At 52.3% G+C, this 16,408-nt stretch overlaps 1 protein-coding gene across 1 annotated transcript in view; it reads right to left on the bottom strand.

The window, feature by feature from the left end:
• Positions 1-5,498: 5,498 nt before the first annotated feature.
• Positions 5,499-16,408, bottom strand: part of LOC139232655 (ephrin type-B receptor 1-like) — an 88,990-nt gene continuing 78,080 nt past the window's right edge. The window contains 6 exon segments of the mRNA XM_070863111.1: positions 5,499-6,162; positions 7,496-7,651; positions 9,538-9,731; positions 11,614-11,763; positions 13,923-14,138; positions 15,624-15,871. Of these exon segments, the coding sequence (XP_070719212.1) occupies positions 6,054-6,162; positions 7,496-7,651; positions 9,538-9,731; positions 11,614-11,763; positions 13,923-14,138; positions 15,624-15,871 (1,073 nt within the window). The 3' untranslated portion in view covers positions 5,499-6,053.

Here is a 16,408-nt window from a genome sequence, read left to right as displayed (position 1 = left end):
AGTGAGCACGAACCCAAAGGAACCCCTCTCACTAGCCGGGTGGGAGCTAGGCCCCTGGAGAGGCCCCTCACTCCAGTGAGCACGAATCCAAAGGAACCCCTCTCACTAACCGGGTGGGAGCTAGGACCCTGGAGTGTTCTTTGAGATGTTTTTTTTTTAAAAAAAGGTGCTATATAACTATTCCCCTCCCTCCCTGGCCAAATAGCCTGTTTCAGCCTTGTGGAATACAACCAGCGACAAAATCAGTCAGATTTTAAAAAATATATATATAAGCACCTTTTAAATTGCAAAGGAACGGGCAGAATATATTCGGAACACGTTCTGCAGTGACGTCCAGCGCTTTGACATCCCATTTGCACAGAAGTCCCGATCTCGAGAGCCAAATCCTCTCTCGCACTCCCACACCCCCCCCCCCAGCCTCAGGCTTAGCTTCAAAGCGTTGCAACCTCTTTGATGGGATTCCCCCAGCGCGCGCGCGCTCTCTCTCCGCTGGAAAAGCTTGTTCCACTTTCGCAAGAGCCGCAATGCGACACACAAGCACCCGGTTCTCCTCAAGAGCCGGTCCCAAGGCCCAGGCCTGGGCGCTTTGCTGTCGAAAACAGAGAAGGCCCAGGGGGTGACCCATTAGAGGTCTTTAAGACTGTGAAGGGGGCTTCGATTGGGTAAACTTGGACCGAACCTTGGTTATATAGCGTCTTCCGCCGCCGGATGTCTCAAAGCACTTTACAGCTATTGGAGCACTTTCGGAAGTGTAGTCACTGTTGGAATGTGGGGAACCCAACAGCCAATCTGCGCACAGCAAGATGTTGGGGAAGTCCAGAACCAGGGGTCACCGTCTAAGGATAAGGGGGGAAGCCATTTAGGACCGAGATGAGGAGAAACTTCTTCACCCAGAGAATTGTGAACCTGTGGAATTCTCTACCGCAGAGAGTTGTTGGGGCCAGTTCGTTAGATATATTCAAAAGGGAGTTAGATGTGGCCCTTACGGCTAAAGGGATCAAGGGGTATGGAGAGAAAGCAGGAATGGGGTACTGAAGTTGCATGATCAGCCATGATTATATCGGATGGTGGTGCAGACTCGAAGGGCCGAATGGCCTGCTCCTGCACCTATTTTCTATGTTTCTAAGCTCCCACAAACAGCCATGTGATAATGACCCGGATAATCTGTTTTTGTTATGCCGATTGAGGGATAAATATTGGCCCCAGGACACCGGGGGGAACTCCCCTTGGTCTTCTTTGAAATAGTGGCTGTGGGATCTTTTACATCCACCCGAGAGAGCAGACGGGGCCTCGGTTTAACGTCTCATCCGAAAGACGGCACCTCCGACAGTGCGGCACTCCCTCAGCACTGCCCCTCCGACAGTGCGGCGCTCCCTCAGCACTGCCCCTCCGACAGTGCGGCGCTCCCTCAGCACTGCCCCTCCGACAGTGCGGCGCTCCCTCAGCACTGCACTGGGAGTGTCAGCCTGGATTTTTGTGCTCAAGTCCCTGGAGTGGGACTCGAACCCACGACCTTCTGACTCAGAGGCGAGGGTGCTGCCCACTGAGCCACGGCTGACACTAGGAAGTACTGGTCTCCATATTACAGGCAAAAGTTGCAAAAATGATTTACAAGGATGGCACCAGAACAGAGAGGGTACAACTATCGGGAGAGACTGTGCAGGCTGGGTCCCTTCTCTGTAGCAAACAGAAGACGGAGAAGTGACCCGATAGAAGTCTTCAAAATTATGAAGGAGTTTTGATAGGTTGGATATATTTTCACGTAGGGGAGGCCATAAATGAGAGATAGTCACTCATAAACCCAAATGGGAATTCAGAAGAAACTTCTTTACTCAGAGAGAGTGGTGAGTCAGAAGGTTGTGGGTTTAAGTCTCACTCCACGGACTCTAGCACAAAAGAAATCCAGGCCGACACTCCCAGTGCAGTGTTGAGGGAGTGCTGCACTGTCGGAGGGGCCGTCTTTCGAATCAGACATTAAACCGAGGCCCCGCAAAAGATCCCTTGTCACTATTGGGAGGAGAACAGGTGGTGTTCTCCCCGGTGTCCTGGGACCAATAGCGATCCCTTAACAAACGTCACCAAAACAGATGATCTGGGTCATTATCTCAGTGCTGTTTTGTGGGAGCTTGCTGTGCGCAACAGTCGGGCTGCCGCGCGGGCAGGTACTGAAGGAGCGGCGGAGGTCGGGGCGAAGGAGCGGCGAGAGATTGCAGAGGGACGTGGATGGGGGGCCCAGGAGAGGTGAGAGTTCGGGGCCCAGGAGCAGCACGGACCAGCGATATGTGCGCGCACTGGGTCCGTGCAGCAGAGCTGGTCTCCAGTCGTCCTGGTTAACCCTTGCCACTGGACCAAGACCTCGCTCTGTCAAGCCCCGTGTGGTGGCTGGTGTGCAACGGCCACCCCACGTTAAAAAAATCCACGCACAGGCACCTTCCACCCTTCAGGATGTAGTTCGGGATCTGGAACATTAGGTCCTTCATTGAAACATCTGTGAAGTTTTTGACATGGAAGCAAGTCATCCTCGATACGAGGGACTGCCTATGATGATGATATTAAAACAGCGACTACACTCCAAAAAGGACTTCATTGGCTGTAAAGTGATTTGGGGCACCCCCGAGGTGGTGAAAGGCGCTATATAAATTCAAGCCTTTCTTTCTGTAGCTGTTCCTCCAACCACATCTCAGACCATCGCCTCCTCGTCAACGGACGATGGGCAGATGCTGTTACATCCCTCCCTCCCCTTCCAGCTCAGGCAGGCAGGGCCCCGGGGGGAGGGCGGGGTTGACATACGCCATAGCAAGCACCACCCCCTCCCCCCCCCCTTCTCTACCACAGAAAGTTGTTGAGGCCAATTCACTAAATATATTCAAAAAGGAGTTAGATGAGGTCCTTACTACTAGGGGGATCAAGGGGTATGGCGAGAAAGCAGGAATGGGGTACTGAAGTTGAATGTTCAGCCATGAACTCATTGAATGGCGGTGCAGGCTAGAAGGGCCGAATGGCCTACTCCTGCACCTATTTTCTATGTTTCTATGTTTCCCCGCCCCCCGAGACTAAACAAGGAGAGGCAGGTAAAGAAAACAAGAGTCACCTGTTGCGAGACAATGTAAATGTTTTAAAAAGTTTAATAACAAGGGTTTGGCCCCTCTTGTTGCTGGGACAGTATCCCTGGTCGTAGCTGGCAGAGACGGGCACCCCCCCCCCCCATGCCAGCTCCTGGACAGACCAGGGGCATCATCGGGGTCCGAACAGGGACACCCCCCCCCCCCCCCCCACCCCGTATCGTCACAGAATGAACACAGACCACACCATGTGTTGTGCACAAGCCAGTGTTGGACCAACTCGTCATAGATTGCATTTCCAAACCCAGCTTCGCGTGATCAAGATTTATTTGACCTGGGGGGTGGCCTTAGCTTCATTAATTTCCCCCCCCGCCCCACCTTTCCCCAAGGTGCAGGTTGACACCGGGAGGTGTTGGGAGGGCGGGCAGGAGGGAAGGGGTTTACTGACAGCTTCCTGTGCCTCTTCCTCTTCCAATTGACCGTTCATGAGATTTAGGGCCCAGACTTCCCGACAGGCCCCTTCCCATAGGGTAACGGTGGCACAGTGGTGATGTTACTGGACCAGTAATCTAGAGGCCCAGACTTAATCATCAGGGAGACTGAGTTCAAATCCCACCATGGCAGCTGTGGGGGAAATTATAATTCAGTTAATTAAATAAATCCGGAATTTAGGAGAGGAAAATAAAAAAGCTCGTGTCAGGAACGGTGACCGTGAAACTAGTGGATTGTCGTTAAAAACCCCCATCTCCTTTTAGGGGAAGGAAATCTGCTGCCCTTACCCGGACTGGGCCTACACGTGACTCCAGACCCACAGCAATGTGGTTGGCTCTTAAACTGCCCCTCTGAAATGGCCCAGCGAGACACTCAGTCGTACCAAACCGCTACCAAGAAGTATCGCCCCACGGGACACTGCAGCGGTTCGAGGAGGCGGCTCACCACCACCTAATCGAGGGGAGATTAGGGATGGGCAATAAATGCCAGCGATGCCCACATCCCACGAGCAAATTTTTTTTTTTTTAAAACCCCGCATTTTCCAGCAGATCAGGGGCGGGTTTGGAGACAGAAAGTAGGCCAGGGTGGGAAGCCCGGCATCCGCATTGTCTGCTTTCCCTTTCATTGGCACCCCTTGCGAAAGCTGGGTGTGGGTAGGGCGTCCCCCTTTAGGTAGCTGGAGGTCAGAGTTCGATGGGGGATCAGGGGTCACACAAAGGACAAGCCGGGCATGTACAAACACTCTGGGACCACCACCACCCGCAGGCCCCAATAGCGAAAGCAAACATGTTCAACAATGAAAGTATATATATATATTTTTTTTATATATTGACCTCCGCTGGCCACTTCTTCCACTCTGGTTCCCCCCGCCCCCCCCCCAACAACGCCCTGTCACTGTCCCTAGAATGGCCTGACTTACTCACAAAGGCCTGGCAGATTAACAACATACCACATCGCTCGGGTGGGCGGGGTGGAGGTTGCATCCGGTCAGAGTTGCCCCCCAATCAAAGTAGTGGGGGGGGTGGGGAAGATTAGGCTTAACAGCTAGTAGGCCTGAGGCCTTTCAACTGTGAGGAAGGAGCGTCAATCTACACGACTCATCGCTCGCCTTACGATGTCGTTAGGCAGCACATCGTTGCGTTCCGAGCTAGTCCAAACACAGGAGTGCGGTAGCATAGTGGTTATGTTACCGGACCAGTGATCCAGAGGCCTGGACCCGCGACCCGGGGACAGCAGTTCAAATTCCTGCCACGGGATGTAATTAATTAAATAAAAAATCAGGAATAAAAAGAAAAGGAAGCTCGCATCAGTAATGGTGAGCGTGTAACTAGCAGATTGCCGCTAGGAACCCAACTGATTCACTTAGTGCCCTTTGGGGAAGGAAATCTGCCGCCCTTACCCGGTCTGGGCCTACACGTGACTCCAGACCCCCAGCGATGTGATCCGACTCTTAACCGCCCCTCTGAAATGGCCCAGCGAGACACTCTGTTGTCAAGGCGACGGCTCACCACCATCTTCTCAATTAGGGATGGGCAATAAACGCTGGCTTTGCCAGCGATGCCCACATCCTGCGAATGAACTCAAAAAAAATAATCTCCAGCAATTGATACATCGTTTGTACTGAATATAAAACGCAGAAAAGTCTCTTCAAAAGAGAATTAGGTTTCGACAAGAGTCTAGTTTGAGTTGTCCACATGTTAAACCAGTTGCAATTATATTAGGCTTTAGCACGGGGGAAAATATACATCTCCCAGTCCCTGGCCCCCGAATTTCATTCTCTCATCTTCAATATGAAGACCGGGATTCACCGAGTCGAGTCTCTTCTGCCACGGCGTCGTCAGGTCGGTTCCGTGTCGATGTCGCCGTTTATCTTTTGGTCGCGGCTAAGACCTCATGAAGTCGCGCCCGCCCCCCCCCCCCCCCCCCCCCCCCCCCCCGGCCAGCGACATCCAGCGTGTCCCATCGGCAGCGAGCCTTCGCCGGGCCAATGACGTCAAGCCGCGAATGCTTCGCGACGTAGTCGAGTATTCCGAACCGGAACCATGCCGAGAATTCCGAGGGCACCCTCTTCCCCCGCCGCCCCGCCACCCGGGAGGCGAGCGGGTGTACCTGTCGAAGAGTTCCGCCGTTGCTGTAGTAACGGAGATCTTGCGGATCGGAGAGGGGAGGGAACGCCGCTGAGGCAAGGCTGCACGCGGGCACGCAACGGGAAACCATGAGCCGGGAGTGGATGAGTGGGGGAGTGGGGGGGGGGGGGGGGGGTGGCCTGGGATCTTCAAAAGTGCAAAGTTACAAATCTATAGTTAGAAGACGCCCCCCCCCCACACACCCCGGAAAGGCAGCGGTAAGGAGTCCAAGTAGGCTTCCCCGAAAAAGGTCCGTGCAGCCCCGGAGAAAGAGAGACGGCTTGCTGTCCGATAAAGGTCTCCGCTCCGCGAGTGCGGCTCGCCTCCTCCGTCTCCTCCGCCGTTATCCTATTCCACTGGAATCCCGTCCGAGTCAATTGCGAGCCGCTACTGGGGTCTTCACCTGCGGCCTCATGGCCTGGATGCTGGAGAGTATTTTCTTCTGGTGCCCAGCAAGGGTGACTCCAATCCGTAGCAGATCCCTAAACAACCACAAGCAAATCGACAGTCAATTCCCGTGATGTTCCAACATCTACACTCAGTTTCCCCGGCCTTCCCGTCACACTCCATTATTGAATGGCGGAGTAGGCTCGAAGGCGGGTGGGGGGCCCCCATAATATAAGAATTCGGAGCAGGAGTCGGCCATTCGGCCCCTCGAGCCCGCTCCGCCATTCGATGAGGTCACGGCTGAACTTTGACCTCAACTCCACTTTCCCGCCCGATCCCCTTATCCCTCGATTCCCGTAATATCCCAAAAATCCATCGATCTCGGCCTTGAAATATGCTCAACGACTGAGCACCGAGAGCGTGCAGAAAGCAAGCACAGGCAGCGGAAGGAGCGTGCGGCAAACCAGTCCCACCCACCCACCCTTTCCCTCAACCACTGTCTGTCCCACCTGTGACAGGGACTGTAATTCCCGTACTGGACTATTCAGTCACCTGAGAACTCACTTTTAGAGTGGAAGCAAGTCTTCCTCGATTCCGAGGGACTGCCTATGATGATGACAGCCCTGTGGGGCAGAGAATTCCAAAGATTCACCACCCTCTGAGTGAAGAAATTTCTCCTCATCTCAGTTCTAAATGGCCGACCCCTTATCCTGAGACTGTGACCCCCTGGTTCTAGACTCCCCAGCCCAGGGGGGAAACATCCTCCCTGCATCTACCCTGTCAAGCCCGATCAGAGTGTGGAATGTTTCAATGAGATCACCTCTCGTTAAGAACATAAGAAATAGGAGCAGGAGTAGGCTATACGGCCCCTCGAGCCTGCTCCGCCATTCAACATGCAATACGATCATGGCTGATCCGATCATGGACTCAGGTCCACTTCCCTGCCCGCACCCCATAACCCCTTATCGGTTAAGAAACTGTCTATCTCTGTCTTAAATTTATTCAATGTCCCAGCTTCCACAGCTCCCTGAGGCAGCGAATTCCACAGATTCACAACCCTGAAGATATTCCTCCTCATCTCAGTTTTAAATGGGCGGCCCCTTATTCTAAGATTATGCCCTCTAGTTCTAGTCTTCCCCATCAGTGGAAACATCCTCTCTGCATCCACCTTGGCAAGACCCCTCATAATCTTATACGTTTCGATAAAATCACCTCTCATTCTTCTGAATTCCAATGAGTAGAGGCCCAACCTCCTCAACCTTTCCTCATAAGAATGTTGAATGTTTCAATGAGGTCACCTCTCATTCTTCTAAACTCTAAGCCTACTCTTTTTGCTTGCTCCTAGATCTTATGTTAGCCTCCCGCCCATTCGGGCCTTCTGCCCTCGCGAGATTGGGGGCCAAGTGTGCCTGGAACAAAGGGACCTACTCAGCTGACACTTGAGTCACGAGGTCGAAGGTCGTGAACCCGGCGTTGGTGAAGTTCTCCTCGTAGCGCGCCATCTTTATTGCCTTCAGCCACTCTCCGATGGTCGAGAAGGCCGAGTAGTGCGGGATACTGCGATCGAGCAGAGGCTGCGAGAGACTGTGGGGGGGCAAGCAGAGAAAAAACATTTGGTCAATCCAGGCATGCTCAGTGGAGGAACCTGCATCTGTGTAGCGCCAGTCACCACTCCGCAAAGCGTTTCACACGAAAATCCGGCAGTTTTGCACGCCCATGTTCCCAATTGCCCAACGGATGTCCAATTTCATTGAAATCGGTGCCATAACTTGCTGTGGTGCGGTTTGAAGCCGCGGCCTCGGGATTTTGAAAGGGATGAGTGACTGTCTCCAAGGGACTGATGGGTAGAAATTGGTCCTCGTCTGACCGGGTTTTCCAGGCAAAGAGGACCGATTCCAGGGCCTGAGGGCAGGGTGTCCGCCATATTGGTGTCGGCGGCTCGGAGGGCGATCTGAGGCGGCCCCCCCCCCCCCATCGCGTTTATAAATGACGGAGGAGCCATGCCTGGGGGCAAGTGTTTACATCAGATATACGGCACAGACACAGGCCATTCGGCCCAACCAGTCCAGGCCGGCGTTTATGCCCCACTCGAGCCTCCTCCTGTCTTTCCTCATCTAAATCTATCGGCATAACCCTCTATTCCCTTCTCCCCCATGTGTTTATCCAGCCTCCCCTTAAATGCATCGATACTATTCGCCTCAACCCCTCCCTGTGGCAGTGAGTTCCACATTCTCACCGCTCTCTGGGTAAAGAAGTTTCTCCTGAATTCCCTATTAGATTTCTTGGTGACGATCTTATATTGATGGCCTCTAGTTATGCCCTTCCCCACAAGTGGAAACATTTTCCCTGTATCCACTCTATCAAAACCTTTCATCATTTATAAAGACCTCTATTAGGTCACCCCATAGCCTTTTTTTTTCCAAGAGCCTGTTCATACTTCCCGGATATGTATACCCTCGCATTTCTGGCATCATCCTTGTAAATCTTCTCTGCACCCTCTCCAGTGCCTCTATATCCTTTTTATAATATGGCGACCAGAACTGTACGCAGTGCTCCAAGTGCGGTCTAACCAAGGTTCGATACAGGTTTAGCATAACTTCCCTACTTTTCAATTCCATACCTCTAGAAATAAACCCTAGTTCCTGGTTTGCTTTTTTTTTTTTTAAATTGCCTTGCTAACCTGTGTCGCAACTTTTACTGATTTGTGTATTTGTAAAGAAAGACAGACTTGGATTTATATAGTGCCTTCGAAACATAGAAAATAGGAGCAGGAGTAGGCCATTCGGCCCTTCGAGCCTGCACCGCCATTCAATATGATCATGGCTGATCCTCTATCTCAACACCATATTCCCGCTTTTTCCCCATACCCCTTGATGCCTTTTGTTTCTAGAAATCTATCTATCTCCCGCTTAAACATATTCAGTGACTTGGCCTTCACAGCCTTCTGTGGTAGAGAATTCCACAGGTTCACCACCCTCTGAGTGAAAACATTTCTCCTCGTCTCGGTCCTAAATTTCCTACCCAGTATCCAGAGACTGTGGCCCCTTGTTCTAGACTTCCCAGCCAGGGGAAACATCCTCCCTGCATCCAGTCTGTCCAACCCCGTCAGAATTTTATACCTTTCAATGAGATCCCCTCCCATTCTTCTAAACTCAAGTGAATACAGGCCTAGTCGACCCAATCTCTCCTCATACAACAGCCCTGTCATCCCAGGAATCAGTCTGGTGAACCTTCGCTGCACTCCCTCTATGGCAAGTATATCCTTCCTTAGGTAAGGAGACCAAAACTGCGCGCAATATTCCAGGTGCGGTCTCACCAAGGCCCTGTATAACCGTAGCAAGACATCCTGGTTACGACTGTGGCGACCAGAACTGGACTCAATGCTCCAAGTACAGTCTGGCCAAGGTCCGTGCGCGATATGACCGAGTGTGTCAAAGTGCTGGGGGGTGGGGGGGGGGGGGGAAACTCACGCGCCGAGCTCCCTGGTGACGATCTTCAGGCTGGCCGGGTTGCGGATAAGCTTGTCGAGGGCGTTGACTATCTGCCCGAACCTGGGCCGGGTGTTGCGGTCCTTCTGCCAGCAGTCCAACATGAGCTGGTGCAGGGAGGTGGGGCAGTCGGATGGAGGTGGCAGCCGGTAATCCTGCTCGATGGCATTGATCACCTGAGGGCACAAAAGCAAGCGCCCGGTGAATAATAAACAACACACACACACACACACACACACGCCCGACTCACCTCCTCAGCTCTATATACCTCTAGAAATAAACCCGTGTGTTTGGTTTGCTTTTTTTTTTAATGGCCTTGCTAACCGGTGACAGATTAGTAAAAGGGGGAGTGCAACGAGACCTGGATGTCATGGTGCATCAGTCATTGAAAGTTGGCATGCAGGTACAGCAGGCGGTAAAGGCGGCAAATGGCATGTTGGCCTTCATAGCGAGAGGATGAGAGTATAGGAGCAGGGAGGTCTTACTGCAGTTGTACAGGGCCTTGGTGAGGCTTCACCTTGAATAGTGTGTTCAGTTTTGGTCTCCGAATCTGAGGAAGGACGTTCTTGCTATTGAGGGAGTGCAGCGAAGGTTCACCAGACTGATTCCCGGGATGGCAGGACTGTCATATGAAGAAAGACTGGATCGACTGGGCTTATATTCACTGGAATTTAGAAGAATGAGAGGGGATCTCATAGAAACATATACAATTCTGACGGGATTGGACAGGTTAGATGCAGGAAGAATGTTCCCGATGTTGGGGAAGTCCAGAACCAGGGGCCACAGTCTAAGGATAAGGGGTAAGCCATTTAGGACCGAGATGAGGAGAAACTTCTTCACCCAGAGAATTGTGAACCTGTGGAATTCTCTGCCACAGAAAGTTGTTGAGGCCAGTTCGTTAGATATATTCAAAAGGGAGTTAGGATATGGCCCTAATGGCTAAAGGGATCAAGGGGTATGGAGAGAAAGCAGGAAAGGGGTACTGAGGTGAATGATCAGCCATGATCTTATTGAATGGTGGTGCAGGCTCGAAGGGCCGAATGGCCTACTCTTGCACCTAGTTTCTATTTTTCTATGTTTCTGTGTCACAACTTTTAGTGATTTGTGTATTTGTAAAGAAAGACAGACTTGGATTTATATAGCGCCTATCACCACCACCTTACACACGAACACGGAGTTTACAGCACAGAAACAGGCCATTGGGCCCCACCGCTCATGGCTGATCATTCACCTCAGTACCCCATTCCTGCTTTCTCTCCATACCCCCTGATCCCTTTAGCCGGTGTTTTATGCTCCACACCAGCCCCCTCCCACCCCTCTTCATCGCAACCCATCAGCACATCCATTCTCCCTCCTGCAAGAGCATCAGGATTAGGAGCAGGAGTGGGCCATTCAGCCACCTCGAGCCCACTCTGCCATTCAATACGATCCCATGAAGCAAATACATTACATTAGTAGATGGCTTGGGGGGCGGGGGGAAAGAGTTGAGAGTTTTCTTTTCACCCAGAGGGTGATGGGGGTCTGGAACTCACTGCCCGACAGGGTCGCAGAAGCAGAAATTCCCATCACATTTAAAAAGTACTCAGATGTGCACTTAAAGTGCCGTAACCTGCTACGGATCAAGAACCGGAAAGTGGGATTAGGCTGGGTGGCTCGTTTTCAGCCGGTGCGGACACGATGGGCCGAAATGGCCTCCTCCTGTGACACAAGTTCTATAAATCTTATGGCAAATCAGGAAGCAGTGAAGCCAGTTGGGTTCGGGGGATCCACGATGGGGCAGGTGGTTGAGAGTCTGGTGGATGAACTGGTAATGTGTAGTGCGACTGTTAAAGCTTTTGCTAATAAACCAACTAGTTCTTAATAGCAACGTGTTGCTATGAATTCTTAAGCAACGAACCCATGAAGCAAATACGTTGCAGCGACAATGTTTTCTTCAAAAAAAACCCCTCCAAAACTGTGCACGCGCAACTATTTCCAATTCGCTATCGCCAGCAACAATCACGTGCGACATTTCACCAGCGCGCGCGCGCTCGACACAGGCGATCTCTGGACACCTACGTCCTGGTTCGACATGTCCCAGTAGGGTCTTTCGCCAAACGACATCACTTCCCACATGACGATCCCGTAACTCCACACGTCGCTGGCGGTGGTGAACTTGCGGAAAGCAATGGCTTCCGGGGCAGTCCATCGGATCGGGATTTTCCCGCCCTGCGTACAAAAGGGGAAAATCGTTAATTCAAAAGTTGTGGGGGGAAATAGAGAGAGAACTCAACTGATTAATCCAACTGTTCGAATGCTATTTTTTTTTTCCCTACATCCTTCACAAGTTTCATAAGAACATTAGAAATAGGAGCAGCAGTAGGCCATACGGCCCCTCGAGCCTGCTCCGCCATTTAATACGATCATGGCTGATCTGATCATGGACTCAGGTCCACTTCCCCACCCGCTCCCCATAACCCCTTATTCCCTTATCGGTTCAGAAACTGTCTATCTCTGTCTTAAATTTTTTCAATGTCCCAGCTTCCACAGCTCTCTGAGGCAGCGAATTTCACAGATTTACAACCCTCAGAGAAGAAATTCCTCCTCATCTCAGTTTTAAATGGGCGGCCCCTTGTTCTAAGATTATGCCCCCTAGTTCTAGTCTCCCCCCATCAGTGGAAACATCCTCTCTGCATCCACCTTGTCAAGCCCCCTCATAATCTTATACGTTTCAATAAGATCACCTCTCATTCTTCTGAATTCCAATGAGTAGAGGCCCAACCTACTCAACTATTCCTCATAAGTCAACCCCCTCATCCCCGGAATCAACCGAGTGAACCTTCTCTGAACTGCCTCCAAAGCAAGTATATCCTTTCGTAAATATGGAAACCAAAACTGCACGCAGTATTCCAGGTGTGGCCTCACCAATACCCTGTATAACTGTAGCAAGACTTCCCTGCTTTAATACTCCATCGCCTTTGCAAAAAAGGCCATTTTAGAATGCACCAGAATTGAGGTTAGCCAATCTTTTTCTCCAATTGAATATTGGGAAGACCGAAGCCATTGTTTTCAGTCCCAGCCACAAACTCCGTTCCCCAGCCACTGACTCCATCCCTCTCCCCAACTCCTGTCTGAGGCTGAACCAGACTGTTCGCAACCTTGGTGTCATATTTGACCCCGAAATGAGCTTCCGGCCACATATCTACAGCATAACTAAGACCGCCTATTTCCACCTCCGTAACATCGCCCGTCTCTGCCCCTGCCTCAGCTCATCTGCTGCTGAAGCCCTCATCCGTGCCTTTGTTACCTCCAGACTTGACTATTCCAACGCAGTCATGGCTGGCCTCCCACTTTCTACCCTACGTAAACTAGAGGTGGTCCAAAACTCGGCTGCCCCGTGTCCTAACTTGCACCGAGTCCCGCTCACCAATCACTCTCTATGCTCGCTGCCCCGTGTCCTAACTCGCACCGAGTCCCACTTACCCATCATCCCGTGCTCGCTGCCCCGTGTCCTGCTCACCCATCACCCCCTGTGCTCGCTGCCCCGTGTCCTAACTCGCACCGAGTCCCGCTCACCCATCACCCCCTGTGCTCGCTGACCTACATTGGCTCCCAGTTAAGCAACGCCTCAATTTCAAAATTCCCATCCTCATTTACAAATCCCTCCATGGCCTCGCCCCCTCCCTATCTCTCTAACCTCCTCCAGTCCCACAACCACCCCCCCCCCCCCCCCCCCGAGATGTCTGCGCTCTTCTAATTCTGCCCTCCTGAACATCCCTGATTATAATCGCTCCACCATTGGTGGCCGTGCCTTCTGTTGCCTGGGCCCCAAGCTCTGGAACTCCCTCCCTAAACCTCTCCGCCTCTCTCTCTCTCTCTCTCTCTCTCTCTTTTCTCCTTCAAGACGCTCCTGAAAACCGACCTCTTTGGTCACCTGCGTTAAGTTCTACTTATGCGGCTCGGGGTCCTGTTTTATCTCATATTACTCCTGTGAAGCGCCTTGGGACGTTTCACTATGTTATAGGCGCTATATAAACGCAAGTTATTTTTGTTGATATGTCTGTAATCTCCTCCAGCCATACAACTCTCCGAGATCGCTGCGTCTCTCCAATTCAGGCCCCGATATCAATGGCTCCATTTTTTGCGGCCGTGCCTTCAGCTGCCTGGGCCCCAAGTTGTGAAACTCCCTCGCTAAACCTCTCCAACTCGCTCTCCCCAAGACAACCCTTAAAACCGACCTCTTCCCTGGTCCTGATAGCTCAGCGCCAAATCTGTTGGCTAACTCCAGGGACGCGCCCCCTGCACGTTTTACCATGTTAACGGCGCGGCCAATCAGCAACAATGCGGCCTCTCTCCGGGGGTTTGCTCTGAAGGCGGAGGAACCTTACCAAGGAGCTGGTGTAGGTGGGGTCCGAGGAGTTCTCCTCCAGGAAGCGGGACAGGCCAAAGTCGGACACCTTGCACACCAGGTTGCTGTTGACCAGGATGTTGCGGGCCGCCAGGTCACGGTGCACGTAGCTCATCTCTGAGAGGTACTTCATGCCCGAGGCAATGCCCCTCAGCATGCCTACCAACTGGATGGGCGTGAACTGACCGTCGTTTTGCTGTGGGAAACACAGAAAGGAACCGTTACAGAGCAAGCCAACATCTTCGCGAACGAACGAGCATTGGCTGAGTGGGTAGCACACTTGCCGCAAAAGGTCGTGGGTACAATAGAGCGCCACCTAGCGTGCGGCTGCTGCAACAACCATAAAGATCATGTGGCTAGGTCATGTGATCACCGTTTTCTCTTCGGAGCCATCTTGTGTGTAGTGGTGGCCAACGATATCACACTGGGTTCAAGTCCCACTCCAGATATTTGAGCATGTAATCCAGGCCGACACTATATACAGCCTTTCCACCATCTACAAGTCAGGAGTGTGAGGGAACACTCTCCACTTGCCTGGATGGGTGCAGCTCCAACAACACTCGAGAAGCTCGACACCATCCAGGACAAAGCAGCCCGCTTGATGGGCACGCTACCCACCACCTTCAACATTCACTCCCTCCACCACCGGCGCCCCCTGGCTGCAGTGTGCACCATCTACAAGATGCACTGCAGCAACTCGCCAAGGCTTCTCCGGCAGAACCTCCCAAACCCGCGACCTCTACCCCCTAGAAGGACAAGGGCAGCAGGCGCATGGGAACACCACCACCTCCATGTTCCCCTCCCAGTCACACACCGTCCCGACTTGGAAATATATCGTCCGTTCCTTCATCGTCGCTGGGTCACAATCCTGGAACTCCCTCCCTAACAGCACTGTGGGAGCACCTTCACCACACGGACTGCAGCGGTTCAAGGCGGCGGCTCACCACCACCTTCTCAAGGGGCGTTTAGGGATGGGCAATAAATGCCGGCCTTGCCAGCGACGCCCACATCCCAGGAATGAATTTTTTAAAAACCTGAATACATATAAAGCTCTTCCAGTGTCAGCTGTGGCTCAGTGGGTAGCACCTCTGAGTCAGAAGATTGTGGGTTCGAGTTCCACTCCAGGGGCTTCCAGCACCTAAACCTAGGCAGACACTCACAGTGCAGTACTGAGGGAGTGCCGCACTGTCGGAGGGGCAGTGCTGAGGGAGCGCCGCACTGTCGGAGGGGCAGTGCTGAGGGAGCGCCGCACTGTCGGAGGGGCAGTGCTGAGGGAGCGCCGCACTGTCGGAGGGGCAGTGCTGAGGGAGCGCCGCACTGTCGGAGGGGCAGTGCTGAGGGAGCGCCGCACTGTCGGAGGGGCCGTCTTACCGAGGCCCCGTCTGCTCTCTCAGGTGGATGTAAAAGATCCCACGGCCACTATTTCGAAGAAGAGCAAGGGAGTTCTCCCCGGTGTCCTGGGGCCAATATTTATCCCTCAACTAACATCACTAAAGACAATTATCACATTGCTGTTTGTGGGAGCTTGCTGTGCGCCAATTGGCTGCCGCGTTTCCCACAATACAAGTGGCTACACTCCAAAAAGTACTTTATTGACTGTAAAGTGCTTTGGGACGTCCGGTGGTCGTGAGAGGCCCCCCCCACCTACCAATGGGACGAGGCCGAACTCCAAGTCACTCACCCGCAAGAAGGAATCAAGGGCCCCATTCTCCATGAACTCGGTGATGATCATGACCGGACAACTGTTGGTGACCACGCCCTCCAAGTGGATGATGTTGGGGTGATCAAACTGTCCCATGATGCTCGCCTCGCTCAGGAAGTCCCGCCGCTGCTTGTCCGTGTAGCCACCCTTCAACGTCTTAATGGCCACGTAGATCTCCCTCTTCCCCGGCACCTTTAGCCGTCCGCGGCACACTTCGCCAAACTCGCCTGCAACAAAAGAAAATTTGGTGAGATCACAATGCCTCCTCCTCCCATAGAATCCTACTGCATAGGAGGCCGCCCCATTCTGGCCCATGCCGGCTCTCTGAAAGAGCGATCCAATTAAGTCTTGGCTTTTATTGCAAAGGGGGATGGAGTATAAAAGCAGAGAATTCCTGCTACAACTGTACAGGCGTTGGTATTGGGGAGGACACACCTGGAGTACTGTGTACTGTTTTGGTTTCCGTATTCAAGGAAGGATATACTTGCTTTGGAGACAGTTCAGAGAAGTTATTATTGAAGAAGCAGTAGCAGGACATTTGGAAAAGCATAATTCGGTCAGGCAGAGTCAGCATGGATTTATGAAGGGGAAGTCATGTTTGACAAATTTGCTGGAATTCTTTGAGGATGTAACGAACAGGGTGGATAAAGGGGAACCAGTGGATGTGGTGTATTTGGACTTCCAGAAGGCATTTGACAAGGTGCCACATAAAAGGTTACAGCACAAGATAAAAGTTCACGGGATTGGGGGGTAATATATTAGCA

This window comes from Pristiophorus japonicus, chromosome 20, assembly GCF_044704955.1.
Source record: "Pristiophorus japonicus isolate sPriJap1 chromosome 20, sPriJap1.hap1, whole genome shotgun sequence".
Lineage (NCBI taxonomy): Eukaryota > Metazoa > Chordata > Chondrichthyes > Pristiophoridae > Pristiophorus > Pristiophorus japonicus.
The sequence above is the reverse complement of the archived record's forward strand: the minus strand, read 5'-3'. Positions and strand labels throughout refer to the sequence as shown.